At 58.9% G+C, this 13,836-nt stretch overlaps 1 protein-coding gene across 1 annotated transcript in view; it reads left to right on the top strand.

Moving 5' to 3' along the window:
* CAPZB (capping actin protein of muscle Z-line subunit beta) overlaps window positions 1-12,736 on the top strand; it is a 74,856-nt gene extending 62,120 nt beyond the window's left edge. Inside the window, exons 6-9 of the mRNA XM_068162710.1 lie at window positions 1,372-1,488; window positions 9,640-9,705; window positions 11,390-11,466; window positions 12,582-12,736. Of these exons, the coding sequence (XP_068018811.1) occupies window positions 1,372-1,488; window positions 9,640-9,705; window positions 11,390-11,466; window positions 12,582-12,684 (363 nt within the window). The 3' untranslated portion in view covers window positions 12,685-12,736. The remainder of the gene's footprint in view (window positions 1-1,371; window positions 1,489-9,639; window positions 9,706-11,389; window positions 11,467-12,581) is intronic.
* The last annotated feature ends 1,100 nt before the right edge of the window (window positions 12,737-13,836 follow it).

The raw sequence follows: 13,836 nt of genomic DNA on the forward strand, positions 1-13,836 counted from the left end.
AGGGAAGCAGCACTCATCAGGCAGCAGAGCCAAGGGAAGGGGAGGGGGGATGGCTCTGCCTGGCTTGGCTCTGGGGGTGGAGGGGGATGGACACACTGGGGCTGGGCTGAGGAGACAAGAGGGGATAGGGTAGGGTAGGATAGGATGGGATGGGGTGGGATGGGATGGGATAGGACAGAGTAGAACAGGATGGGATAGAGTAGAATAGAATGGAATAGAGGAATGGAATGGAATAGAATAGAATAGAATAGAATAGAATAGAATAGAATAGAATAGAATAGAATAGAATAGAATAGAATAGAATTTTCCAACCTGGTTAAGACCTCAGAGCTCAGCAAGTCCAACCTCTCACCCAGCACCATCTGATCAACTCAACCATGGCACCAAGTGCCTCAGCCAGGCTCCTCCTAAACACCTCCAGGGATGGGGACTCCACCACCTCCCTGGGCAGCACATTCCCATGGCCAATCTCTCTTGCTGGGAAGAATTTCTTCCTAACATCCAGCCTGAACCTCCCCTGGCACAGCTTGAGACTGTGGACTCTTGTTCTGGGGCTGGCTGCCTGCCTGGCAGAAGAGACCAACCCCCACCTGGCTCCAACCTCCCTGCAGGGAGTTGGAGAGAGCAAGAAGGTCTCCCCTGAGCCTCCTCTTCTGCAGGCTAAGCAACCCCAGCTCCCTCAGCCTCTCCTCCCAGGGCTGTGCTCCAGACCCCTCCCCAGCTTTCTTGCCCTTCTCTGGACACCTTCCAGCAGCTCAACCTCTTTCCTAACCTGAGGAGCCCAGAACTGGGCACAGGACTCCAGGTGTGGCCTAAGCAGTGCTGAGCACAGGGCCCAAGGACTTCCCTGCTCCTGCTGGCCACACTCTTCCTGCTGCAGGCCAGGATGCCCTTGGCCTTCTTGGCCCCCTGGGCACACTGCTGGCTCCTGTTCAGCTCCTGTCAGCCACTCCCCCCAGGTCCCTCTCTGCCTGGCTGCTCTCAGCCACTCTGCCCCCAGCCTGTAGCTCTGCCTGGGGTTGCTGTGGCCAATGTGCAGCACCTGGCACTTGGATGTGTTCAATCTCCTGCCCTTGGCCTCTGCCCATCTGCCCAGCCTGGCAAGGTCCCTCTGCAGAGCTCTCCTGCCCTCTAACAGATCAACTCCTGCCCCCAGCCTGGGGTCATCTGCAAGCTTACTGCTGATGGGCTGTGTGAGGGAGGCTGTTGCCTTGGGGGGAGATCATTGCCTGGGGGGGGCTCATTGCCTGGGGGTTCATTGCCTCGGGGGGGTCATTGCCTGGGGGGTCTTCTGGGCCAGGCAGTGTTTGGTTTCTGGGAGGGGTTTTAACCTCTTTTCTTTTGTCTCTCTCCCCTCTGTTTGTTGGGCAGGAGAAGTCCAGTGGTCGTACTGCTCATTACAAGCTGACCTCCACAGTGATGCTCTGGCTGCAGACTAATAAAACTGGTTCTGGTACCATGAACCTTGGAGGGAGCCTTACCAGACAGGTATGCCAGCCCTGCAGGGCCAGGCCTGCCATCCTCTGCCCAGCTCTAGCTCCCCAGCAGCCCCAGGCAGGCACAGCAAGTGGGTTCTGGGGTGGGGTGTGTGTGTGTGCAGCCAGCTCACAAGTGTGTGGCTGCTGGGGGAACCTTGCAGCTTTGCTTGATGGCAGCAGAGCTTTCAGTGCAAAAGAGAAGCAGCCAGCAGGAGCTGAAACTCGCTTTGAAGTCTTAGCTTGGCTTTTGGTGCTCCTTCAAGTGGAAATCTGAGGAGCAAAGGCTGAGAGTCCCTGGGGCTGTTGAGCCTGGGGAAGAGCAGCCCCAGAGGGGAGCTGAGCAATGCTCAGCAAGAGCTAAAGGTTGGGGGGCAAGAGGCTGGGGCCAGGCTCTGCTCAGTGGTGCCCAGGGACAGACAGACTAAGGGGCAGAGGGCACAAACTGGAACCCAGGAGGAGAAAGTTGTTTGGTGTGAGGGTGCTGAGCCCTGGAGCAGGCTGCCCAGAGAGGTTGTGGAGTCTCCTGGTGTGGAGAGCTTCCAACTTCCCCTGGGCATTGTGCTGCTGGGTGAGCTGCTGTGGCTGCCCTGCTGGGGCAGGGGGCTTGGGCTGGCTGAGCTCCAGAGGTCCCTTCTGACTTTTACCCCTGGGATTTGCCCATTTCCTTCTGCTGCTTCTCTTCCAGCCTCCTCCTTCAGGGTTTTCCTGCTGCAGCAGCAGGGCAGTGATGTGCTCAAACCCCAGGGAAACCCAGCAGCCTCTCCTGAGCCTCTGAGGTTTTTGTGCCACTGTTAATTACTTTGACTTCCTCTGGAGCTGATGTTCTGCAGGGTGGTGCCAGCCTGCTGCCTGTTCAAGCAGTGCTGAGTCTCTGCTGGGCCTGGCTGGAGGTCCTTCTGCCCCCAGCCACCTGCTGAAGGCTGCAGGCCTCCCTCCTTCACGCTGCTGCTGCCTTCAAGGTCTGGCCTGTGGCAACCAGGGAGGGGAGCAGTAAAGTCTGGAGGACAGGAGGCACATTGTGTGGTCCTGAGTGAGTGGAGAGGTTGGCAGGGGCTGGAGCTCCTTTGTGAGGCTTCAGGGCTGTTACAAAGGACAATGCAGGCTCTGTTCAGCACTTTGTCTTGCTGCACAGGTTTGGGCCAGGCAGAGAGGAACTGCAGTGGTGTGAGGAGCTGCAGTGGTTGGTGTGAGGAGCTGCAGAGGTGTGAGGAGCTGCAGAGGTTGGTGTGAGGAGCTGCAGTGGTGTGAGGAGCTGCAGTGGTGTGAGGAGCTGCAGTGGTTGGTGTGAGGAGCTGCAGTGGTGTGAGGAGCTGCAGTGGTTGGTGTGAGGAGCTGCAGTGGTTGGTGTGAGGAGCTGGTGTGAGCACTGCAGGCCCAGCAGCCTGCCTGGGCCTGGCTGAGTTTTCTCTCCACCTGGTTGGTTTGTAGAAGGAGCTGCTGGAAAAGCAGGAGGGGGAAGGAGGAACCAAAAAGGCTTCTGGAGACAGAGAGCATTGCCTGCTCTGGAAGTGGCTGCACTCATCACACCTCAGTTCTGGTGACCTGGCCAAATCCTTCATCCCAGGCCTTGCTAATGCTTGAAGCCAGAGCTGTGAAGTGAAGGCCAAGGGCTTGGCTTTGGCCCTGGCCCTTCTGCTTGTGTGAGAGCTGTGCCAAGGACAGCAGAGAGCCTGCTGGGGCTGGGTGTCCTCAGTACCCCTTGGCCTGAAGCTGCTGCCACTCTGCACCCTCTGAGCTGCATGGGGAGGGGCTTGCTTCTCTCAGCAGATCAGCTCCCACTCAGATGTGATGCATGAAAGCAGAGGCCTGCCTGCAGTGCCAGGAGCCAGCAGAAGGCCCCAGGGGGGAGGATGCTCTGCTCCTGCACACCCAATGCAAACTCCACTTGCAGAGCCTGCCCCTGGGCTGCAGCTTTGCTGTTGGCAGAGGCCAGGACAGAGCCTCCTCAGACCCCAGGGCAGGAAAGGGAGATCTTCACACTGCCTGCAGCTGTGCTGTGTCAGGAGGAGTTCTTAGCCCTCAGCCCTTCCTGTAGGCTGGACTCAAGTGGGTGCAAGGCTTTTGGCTGGCTGTGAGCCCAGCTGGCCACAGCACCCAGGGACAGCAGGGCTCAGTTTGGCTTTCTGGGAGGGGGTTTCTTGTGCAGCCTGCAGCAAACTTAGGCACTGCAAGCAGCTTTAGCTCTCCCCCAGAGAGAAGCTTTAGAGATCCATAGAATGGGTTGGGTTGGAAGGGACCTTCAAGGTCATCCAGTGCCAGCCCCCTGCCATGGGCAGTGACACCTCCCACCAGCCCAGGCTGCTCAAGGCCTCATCCAGCCTGGCCTTGAGCACCTCCCAGGTGGAAATGCCACCTTGTGTGGAAAGGCTTGCTCATCATGCCTGCTGTCTGCAGGTCACACTCAGGGCAAGGCAGCAAGCAGCCCTCTCCGTTCATCTGGGAAGGGACAGCTTGGGAGGGCAGGGCTGGGACTGAGAGGGGATCATGGAAACCTGGAAGGGGGCTGGGAGGGACCTTGAATAGAATCATAGAATCACCAAGGTTGGAAAAGAGCTCAGAGCTCAGCAAGGCCAAGCTGGCACCCAGCACCTCCTGACAGTTAAACCATGGCACCAAGGGCCACATCCAAGCCCCTCTTGAACACCTCCAGGGATGGGGACTCCACCACCTCCCTGGGCAGCACATTCCCATGGCCAATTACTCTTGCTGGGAAGAACTTTCTCCTCACCTCCAGCCTGAACCTCCCCTGGCACAGCTTGAGACTGTGTTCTCTTGTTCTGGGGCTGACTGCCTGGGAGAAGAGCCCAACCCCCAGCTGGCTCCAACCTCCCTTCAGGGAGTTGCAGAGAGCAAGAAGGTCTCCCCTGAGCCTCCTCTTCTCCAGGCTAAGCAACCCCAGCTCCCTCAGCCTCTCCTCCCAGGGCTGTGCTCCAGACCCCTCCCCAGCTTTCTTGCCCTTCTCTGGACACCTTCCAGCAGCTCAACCTCTTTCCTGACCTGAGGAGCCCAGAACTGGACACAGGACTCCAGGTGTGGCCTGAGCAGTGCTGAGCACAGGGCAGAAGGACTTCCCTGCTCCTGCTGGCCACACTCTTCCTGCTGTAGGCCAGGATGCCCTTGGCCTTTTTGGCCCCCTGGGCACACTGCTGGCTCCTGTTCAGCTGCTGTCACCCAGCACCCCCAGCTCCCCCTTGCCTGGCAGCCAGTCACAAGTGCACTTTGTTGGATGTGTTTCTGGAGCCCCCTCCTTGCAGGGTAGAGCAGCAGGTGCCTGGCTGGGCCCTGGCGGCACACAAAGGGCCTGGTGTGTGTCTGCAGCCCAGGGCAGGCTGAGCCTGCTGAGCAAGTGCAGGTTTGCTGAGGGAGAAGCTTGGCTCCAGAGCTGGAGTTTATTTACACAGGGAGGTGTGGGCAGGGGAGGATGTGAAGCTGTAGAGGAAGTGGAGCCTGGGAGCTCAGATTAAAGCAGCACAGCTGGGCCTGGGTTTGCTTACTCCAAGTGGGGTCTGGTGAAGGTGGGAAGTTCTGCAGGGCTTGGGGGGAGGCTGCTCTGGGGCAGCCTGGGCTCTGCCTGCCTGTGGAGGTAGAATCAGAATCATTTAGTTGGCAGAGACCTTCAAGCCCATCCAGCCCAACCAATCTCTAACCCTGCCAAGGCTGGGGCTAAGCCATGGCCCTCAGCACTGCAGCTCTGAAACCCCTCCAGGGATGGGGACTCCACCACCTCCCTGGGCAGCCTGGGCCAGGCTCTGAGAAGCCTTTCAGGGCAGAAGTTTCTTCTCATGCCCAACCCAAAGCTCCCCTGGCACAATTGCAGGCCATTTCCTCTTGTCCTGATCCTAGGGAGGAGAGACCAACCCTCACCTTGCTCCAGCCTCCATCCAGGGAGCTGTAGAGGGCCAGGGGGTCTCCCCTCAGCCCTTCTCCAGCTTCCTGCAGGCACTCTTTGACTGCTGCCCAAGTGGTGCTTTGGGGGTGCAGAGCACAGCAGAGCTGTGCTGGGCAGGAATTGGCTGGGGAACCATTTCTGCTTCACAGGAGGATGAAGGTTTGGCAGAGCAGAGCAGAGAGCAGAAGAGTTGAGCTGAGCTGGACAGTTGGTGTGGAGAGCTGGGGCAGCACCCCTAGATGTGCTGATAGCTTTGGATGTAGTTGGCTTAAGGCCATAGGATACCTCTGGGTGCTCTGGTTTAAGACCACAGGAGGATGAAGCAAGCTCTCAGGTGATGCCTGCAGGGCTTACAACCTGCCTGTGTCTGGTTAGAAATCAGCACTGGAGAGAGAGGCCAAGCTGTGCCTCCCTGACAGCCAAACCACTCCAATCCTGCCTCCAGCTCTGCTGTCCCCAGCAGAAGGACACAGAGCTGTGGAGTGAGGCCAGGGGAGGCCACAAGGATGATCCAAGGGCTGGAGCAGCTCTGCTGTGAGCACAGGCTGAGGGAGCTGGGGCTGTGCAGCCTGGAGAGGAGAAGGCTCCAGGGGCTCCTCAGAGCTGCCTGCCAGGAGCTGAAGGGATCCTGCAGGAAGGCTGCAGAGAGACTTCTCCTGAGGGTGTCTGAGCCAGGGCAAGGGGGAAGGGTTTGAAGCTGAGGCAGAGCAGGGTTAGAGTGGAGCTGAGGAAGCTCTTCAGTGTGAGGGTGGTGAGAGTCTGGAATTGGTGGCCCAGAGAGGCTGTGGCTGCCTCCTTAAAGGTGTTCAAAGCCAGGTTGAGTGAGGCCTTGAGCAGCTGAGTCTGGTTGAGAGGAGTCCCTGCCCAGGCTGGGGAGGTTGGAGGTGATGATGTCTGAGGTCCCTTCCAACCTGCAGACTGCAGCCTGCAGCCTGCCCACTGCCTGCAGCCTGTCCACTGCCTGCAGCCTGCCCACTGCCCATGGCATGCAGCCTGCCCACTGCCCATGGCCTGCAGCCCTGAGCTCTCACAGCTCAGCTTGTTTCACTGCAGGGGCTGTCACATCCCTGTGTGGCCAGGGCAGCTGTGGATGGGCTCTGTGCTCCAGAGCAGGGTGCTGGAGGAGCTTCCTCCTTAACCTTTCTGCTGGGTTTTGTTAAGCCACAAAGTGTTTATCCAGCTTCCAGTTTCTCTCCTTGCATTAACTCTGCCTCCAAAGAGAGAGCCCAAAGAGCAGGAACCATCCCAAGTGCCCACAGCCACCCAGAGCCTGTCAGAGCCAGCAGAGTGAGGTCCCCCTGAGCCGGGCTGCAGCAGATGGGGGGAGGGAGGCAGGGCAGGAGAGGAGATTGGCCTGGGCTCCTTCTGGAGCCTTAGGTTTTGGGCTGAGCCCAACCAACAGCAGATGGGGAGCAGCAGAGGGCAGAGGAGCTGCTTGTTAACAGCAGCTCAGAGGATGGAATTTCCCCTTCCTCCCTCCTGAGCAGCAGCTTTCTGCTGAGGTCCTGCAGGCAGAGCCCCTGGAAGGAACCTTTGCAGCCCCAGCCCCTGGGCTGAGCGTCTGCCCTGGCTGCTGCCTGCCCCTCAGCTCCCTGCCAGCAGCCTCTCCTCACGGCTGGCCTTCCAGAGCACATAAAACTGTTCTGCCTCCTGGCAGCAGGCTTTATGGAGATGTAATCAGGCAGAGAACAGCCAGTGGGGTTTGCAGAGCTGCTGCTTTAGCACAGGGCTTGGCTCGGCCTGGCCAGCTGGGGAGGGGATGCAGGGGGGACCACGCAGGGGGGCAGTCAGTGCCCTGCTGCCAGCTGCCCCAGGCTGGGTGGATTTGCTGCCTGGATGTCTGGCTGTCCACTCCAGACTTACATTTCCCCTCTGCTGCAACTGGATCCCTCTGCAGGCAGGGTCTCCATCACGTGTAAACAATCTGGCTGCAATCTAAAGGCCAAATTAAACCTCCCTTGGCCTCTTCCCACACACCCCCACCCCGCACCCCCCCCCCTTCCAAGTCCTGTGCTGCCTGCAGGGGGCCAGCTAGCTGACATGCTTCCCCCAGCCTCCCAGAGACTTGGCTTGGGAGAGGAAACCTGTAGCTGGCCCAGCTTTGTAAACCCTACCCTGAGGGAGGGATGTGAACAGATGGGTAAGAGAATTCAGTGGGATTAGTGAAACCCTTTGAAGACTTCTTCCCACTACATTTCTCCCCCACCCCTCCCAGATTTGCTTCCCTGCCATCTCAGCACATCTTGTATCAGTTGAGGCTCCTGGGATGTGTTCACTGCTCAGCAGCTTGTCTGTGTCTGGCCAGAGCTGAGCTGGGGAGTGTGGTTTGTCTCCTGAGCACAGAGGGGCAGCTGGGGGCTCTGGCCAGGCACAGGCAGATGAGCTGAAGCAGCCTGGTGCTGTGCAGCAGGCTCAGCTCCCCAGCTTTGCTCTCAGTGCTGACAGATCTCACCTGCTGCAGGTGCCTGCCTCTCCTCTTCAGGCACTGCCCCCCGAGCATGCTGGCAGCACCCACTGCAGGGGGCAGCACCCACTGCAGGGGGCAGCACCCACTGCAGGGACACCTCCCACTGCAGGGACACCTCCCACCAGCCCAGCTTGCTCAAGGCTCCATCCAGCCTGGCCTTGAACACCTCCAGGCAGGGGGGAAGCATCCACAGCCTCCCTGGGCAGCCTGTGCCACTGTCTGCCCACCCTCACTGTGAAGAATCTCTTCCTCATCTCCAGTCTCAATCTGCCCTCTCCAGCTCAAAGCTGGGACTCCTCATCCAGGCACTCCCAGCCCTTGTCAAAAGTCCCTCCCCAGCTCTCCTGGAGCCCCCTTCAGGTACTGGCAGGCTGCTCCAGGGTCTCCCTGGAGCCTTCTGTTAGTATCACAGTATCATTCAGGGTTGGAAGGGACCACAAGGATCATCCAGTTCCAGACTGACCAGCCCCTATTCCAAGAGGGATATGGATGTGCTAGAGTGGGTCCAGAGCAGGGCCAGGAGGATGAGCAGAGGGCTGGAGCTGCTCTGCTGTGAGGACAGACTGAAGGAGTTGGGGCTGTTCAGTCTGGAGAAGAGAAGGCTCTGAGGTGACCTCATTGTGGCCTTCCAGGATCTGAAGGGGGCTACAGGAAGGCTGGGGAGGGACTGCTCAGGATCTCAGGTAGTGATAGGACTAGGGGGAATGGAATGAAGCTGGAGGTGGGGAGATTGAGGCTGGAGGGGAGGAGGAAGTTCTTCCCCATGAGAGTGGTGAAGCCCTGGACTGGGTTGTGCAGGGAGGTGGTTGGGGCCCTGTCCCTGGAGGTGTTTAAGCCCAGGCTGGCTGAGGCTCTGGCCAGGCTGATCTAGTGTGGGGTGTCCCTGCCCATGGCAGGGGGGTTGGAACTGGCTGATCCTTGTGGTCCCTTCCCACCCTGACTGATACTATGACACTATGATAATGCCTGAGGTGCCCTTTGCCAGGGGATGCTGAGAGTGGAGACCCTGCCCTGCCTGTGGTCAGGAGCAGCCCTTGGGATGAAGATGCAAAGCAGCAGAGCTGCTCCTGCAGGGATGGCTCCCAGCTGCTGCATTGACAGCAGCACCCTGCCCTGCCTCTCAGCAGCAGCAGCAGCAGCCTTGGTTTCATCTCCATGTGCTGTGCTGCTCCTGGTGCCACAGCTGTGCTGCCCTGGGGCTGCAGGCCCTTGCTAGGTAGGGAAGGACAGCTCTAGGCAGGGCCTGTCTGCAGCAGGCCTGTGTTGTCAGCAGTGGGGTTCATTATGCTGCACTTCTGGTACCAGCCTGGGAGCCTTGGTCAAGTCCTGGAGTTTCTTGGCCTCATGGAACTGGTGAGGTTGGAAGAGACCTCTAAGCTCCCCAAGTCTAACCACTCACTAAGAGCTCACAACCCAGCCCTGCTGCTCAGCCACTGCTGCTAAACCACCTCCCTAATGTCTCCAAGTCTGTTGCACACTGCAAGAACTTTCTGCATGGTGTTGGGACCCACTTCTCCCAGCTGTCACACACCTCCTGTCACCTGTCATAGAACCAGAGAACCAACCAGGCTGGAAAAGAGCTCAGAGCTCAGCAAGTCCAAGCTGGCACCCAGCCCCTCCTGGCAGCTAACCCATGGCTGCAGGTGCCACATCCAGTCCCCTCTGGAACACCTCCAGGGACGGGGACTCCACCACCTCCCTGGGCAGCACATCCCAATGGCCAATCTCTCTTGCTGGGAAGAGCTTTCTGCTCACCTCCAGCCTGATTTCCCTGCCCCCAACGCAGCTGTGTCTTTCCTTTGCAGGTGGAGAGAGACGAGACTGTGAGTGACTCCTCTCCGCACATAGCCAACATCGGACGCTTGGTAGAGGTGAGTGCTGGCAGCCTCCACAGCCCAGCCTGCTGCAGCTCCTCTTGCCCCCAGTCCAGCCTGCTGCAGCTTCTCTTGCCCCCAGCCTCAGCCTGCTGCAGCTCCTCTTGCCCCCAGTCCAGCCTGCTGCAGCTTCTCTTGCCCCCAGCCCAGCCTGCTGCAGCTTCTCTTGCCCACAGCCTCAGCCTGCTGCAGCTTCTCTTGCCCCCAGCCCAGCCTGCTGCAGCTTCTCTTGCCCACAGCCTCAGCCTGCTGCAGCTTCTCTTGCCCACACCCTCAGCCTGCTGCAGGTTCAGTTACTCTCTCAGTGAAGAACTTTCTCCTAACCTCCAGCCTGAACCTCCCCTGGCACAGCTTGAGACTGTGTCCTCTTGTTCTGGGGCTGGCTACCTGGGAGAAGAGACCAACCCCCACCTGGCTCCAAGCTCCCTGCAGGGAGTTGGAGAGAGCAAGAAGGTCTCCCCTGAGCCTCCTCCTCTCCAGGCTAAGCAACCCCAGCTCCCTCAGCCTCTCCTCCCAGGGCTGTGCTCCAGACCCCTCCCCAGCTTTCTTGCCCTTCTCTGGACACCTTCCAGCAGCTCAACCTCTTTCCTAACCTGAGGAGCCCAGAACTGGACACAGGACTCCAGGTGTGGCCTAAGCAGTGCTGAGCACAGGGCACAAGGACTTCCCTGCTCCTGCTGGCCACACTCTTCCTGCTGCAGGCCAGGATGCCCTTGGCCTTCTTGGCCCCCTGGGCACACTGCTGGCTCCTGTTCAGGAGCTTCTGTCCCCCACTACCTCCAGGTCCCTCTCTGCCTGCCTGCTCTCAGCCACTCTGCCCCCAGCCTGTGGCACTGCCTGGGACTGTTGTGGCCAAAGTGCAGCCCCTGGCACTTGGATGTGTTCAGTGCAGCTTTAACGAAGCAGTCCCCAGCTCAGACCTCCAGAGCAGCCCAGAAGCACAGAGGTGTGGAGCTGCTGGCTGTGCTGAATGACAGACTTGGCTCTGGTAGTCTCTTCAGTGCCCGGAGAGAGGAGGCTCGGGGTGAGAGGCGTTTTCCTTTCCTGCAGCTGAATGCAGACATGGAGTGAAGCTGCCCTCTCGTGGTGCTGAAAGGCACCGAGCCACGGAATCCAGGCTGCTTGGGGTGGGAGGGGACCGTAACAGCTCATCCAGTGCCACCCCCTGCAGCCAGCAGGGACAGCTGCAACTGGAGCAGCTTCCTCACAGCCCCACACCTGACCTGGGATGGTTCCAGGGGCTGGGGCACCTCCCAGCTCTCTGGGCAGCCTGGGCCAGGCTCTCCCCACCCTCAGGGTCAACCATTTCTCCCTTCACCCTGAGTCTCTCAGTTTCAAACCCTCACCTCTTGTCCTGGCACAACAGGCCCTGCCAAGCAGCCCGGGCCCAGCTTTCTTCCAGGCCCCTTTAGGTACTTGGAGCCTGCAGCAGCGAACTGGGAGGAGAGGACAGGAGGAGAGGGAGGACAGGAGGAGAGGGAGGACAGGAGGAGAGGGAGGACAGGAGGAGAGGGAGGACAGGAGGAGAGCTGCAGCTTTCTGTCTTCGGTGGGAGCAGAGCGGGAGTCCTGCTGCTTCTGCAAGGAGCAGGGCAGGGGTTGCACCGTGCTGTGCCGGGGGTGGATGCCAAGGCTGAGCCCAGCTGCTGAAACCAGGACCTGCTTTCTCCCTTCTCTTCCAGGACATGGAAAACAAAATCAGGAGTACGCTGAACGAGATCTATTTCGGCAAGACAAAGGACATCGTCAATGGGCTGAGGTAAGAGCTTCCCCAGCCGCCCCTTGGACCGCCTTTGCTCCCCTGTGGTGCCGTCCCCAGCCCGGCGCTGAGCTGCTTTTGTTTGCTGAGCCTCCCCTTCCCTACACGAAGCTTTTCACGTCGCTGATTGTTCACCTCCCCGTGCCTGTCGATTGTGTGGGGGCTGGGAACACTTCTACCTTGTAGCTATGGCAATGTTTCGATCCTTTGTTCCCCGGGGCAGGCAGGAAGCAGCCCAATTAGCAACACTTGGACCGCAGAGGTAGTTTTAATTAGGAGGGTTGAGCCTTCGTGGTCCTGGAGGTTACATTTAGCTTCTGGCTTCTCTTTCTGCTGGTTTAACCAAACCAGTCCCAGCATTAAGCCCCGAGGGTCGTGGCTTGTGGTGTTTAGGCTTTGGTTGAAGTTCTTCCTGTTCTCTCCCCGCTGCTGGTCAGAGTTCAGCGTGCTAGAGCAGAGGAAGTGAGGAACAGTCTCCCTGCTAGGGAAGCTGCTGCACTCTTCAGCCCCCTGCTCCTTTCTGGTCAGGGTTTCTAGAAGTCCCAAGCTGGTTGCTCTCTCCTGTTCAAAGTAGAGAATCAGGATGCCAAAGCCTTTCATCTGCACAGCTCAGCTGAGCCTCCTAGCAGAGTGAGGGTGCAAAGGGCACCAGCAAGCACAGCGCTGTCCTCTCTCTCACCTCCTGGCAGGTGAATGGAGAGGGAGGGAGGGTGCCAGGGAATCACCTGGGCTGCTGCCTGAGCAGTGTGGGCAGCCTCTGGAGGAGCAGCTGGCTGGGGGCTTTCCAAACCCCAGCTCTCCTAACCAGGCCTCTCGTTTGCACTTGTGGTGTGCAGGGTTTTAGGCAGGAAGCATTTATTGGCGTGAGAAGGAAACCTGTGACAGCCTTTGTCCTGCTGGAGGTTGCCTGAAGCTGCTGTCAGCCAATCTCTCTCCTCTGCCTGAGGCACTTGGTGCAGGGCACAGAGCCCTGGGGCTTTGCTTCCCCTCCAGCCTGTCTCCTCTTTCTCCTGAGCTGTGTGTTTAGCCTGGTGGGTTCCAGACTGCCAGCTGCCTGTTCTCCTGACTCTTCTTTTCCCTCTTTGCTCCCCTCCTTTCCAAACTGCTCTCTGTAGATCTATTGATGCTATTCCTGACAACCAAAAGTATAAGCAGTTGCAGAGGGAACTTTCTCAAGTGCTGACTCAGCGCCAGATCTACATCCAGCCTGATAACTAAACCAATCCAGGTACCCCTGCCTGTGAGGTGTGACAAAACCAGCACTAAACCAGGACTCACCCATGAGACCTCTGCATGATAACCCAGACCAGAACTAACCTCTAACTCCTGCAGGCTGATGAGCCACGGCTCAGCCCTGTTTCACCCCAGGGTGGTTTCTCAGGATGGCCAACTGGGTGCTCTGACTGGGGTTGGACAGGTCACTCCCTCCCCTTCCCCCATCTGCAGTGCCCTGCTCTGAGCCCTGGCAGGATTGAGCCCCTGGCACTCTTGCTGGGGAGCCAGAAAGGAGCAGGTGGTCACCTACCCAAAGTGCTGTCAGCTTGGGCTGATTTGACCCTGGGGCTCTGTCCCCTGTGCACCATCAGTTCTTCACAGCTGTGGGACCCTGCCTGGGGGGATAACCTCCCTGTCCACCTTAGTCTCCTCCCTGGGGAAGGACTGGAGTCCTGGCAGTCTCCCAGTTCTGAACCACTGGCACTTCCCTGACTCTGAGCAGCCTGTGAGCACATCCCCTCTCTGCCTGGGGCATCTTGGATTTCCTTGGGGCTGGAAAGCCAGTGCTGCTCAAGCTCTGCTGGAACACTTCAGCCTCTGGAGGGGCTTGGTGAAGGCTCTCACTTGCTCTGGAGCTCTGAATGCCTGGGGCACCCCCAGCCAGTTTAACCTTCCCCTCTGTAACGACTTACAGATGTTGTCTCCAACACCTTCTGCTGACGAAGGGGAAAAGGCTCCAGCTGCTGCTCATGGCCCAGCACCACCTCCTGCAGCCTGGGACATGCAAAGAGCAAAGGCAGAGGTGGTTCTTAAAGCAGCAGAAGCCTCCAGAGGCAAGGGAATGGAAATCCTGTTAGGAAGAGATGGGACAGAGAGAGCAGCCTCGTTTGCAGGGGCTGCTCCCAGGCCTGAGGAGGGGCTGAGGTGTGGTTGATGTGTGGGGAGGAGCTGGCAGGCCGCATGCTGAGCACTTCTCACTGCCAGCAGCCCCAGGGCTGTCCCAACAGCTGATCCTGTGGCAGGAGACCATTTCTTACTGTAGCACTTCAAGTGAAGGCTCCTCCACAACTGCCTGGCAGGGAAGTGAGCTGAGCTGGCTCCTAAAAGATGGAGCTTTGCTTCTGGCAGCACACTTGGAGCATTCCTCTTGCTGGC

Source organism: Melanerpes formicivorus, unplaced genomic scaffold (assembly GCF_026170545.1).
Source record: "Melanerpes formicivorus ecotype bairdi unplaced genomic scaffold, bMelFor1.0.p_v2 SCAF_67, whole genome shotgun sequence".
Classification (NCBI taxonomy): Eukaryota; Metazoa; Chordata; class Aves; order Piciformes; family Picidae; genus Melanerpes; species Melanerpes formicivorus.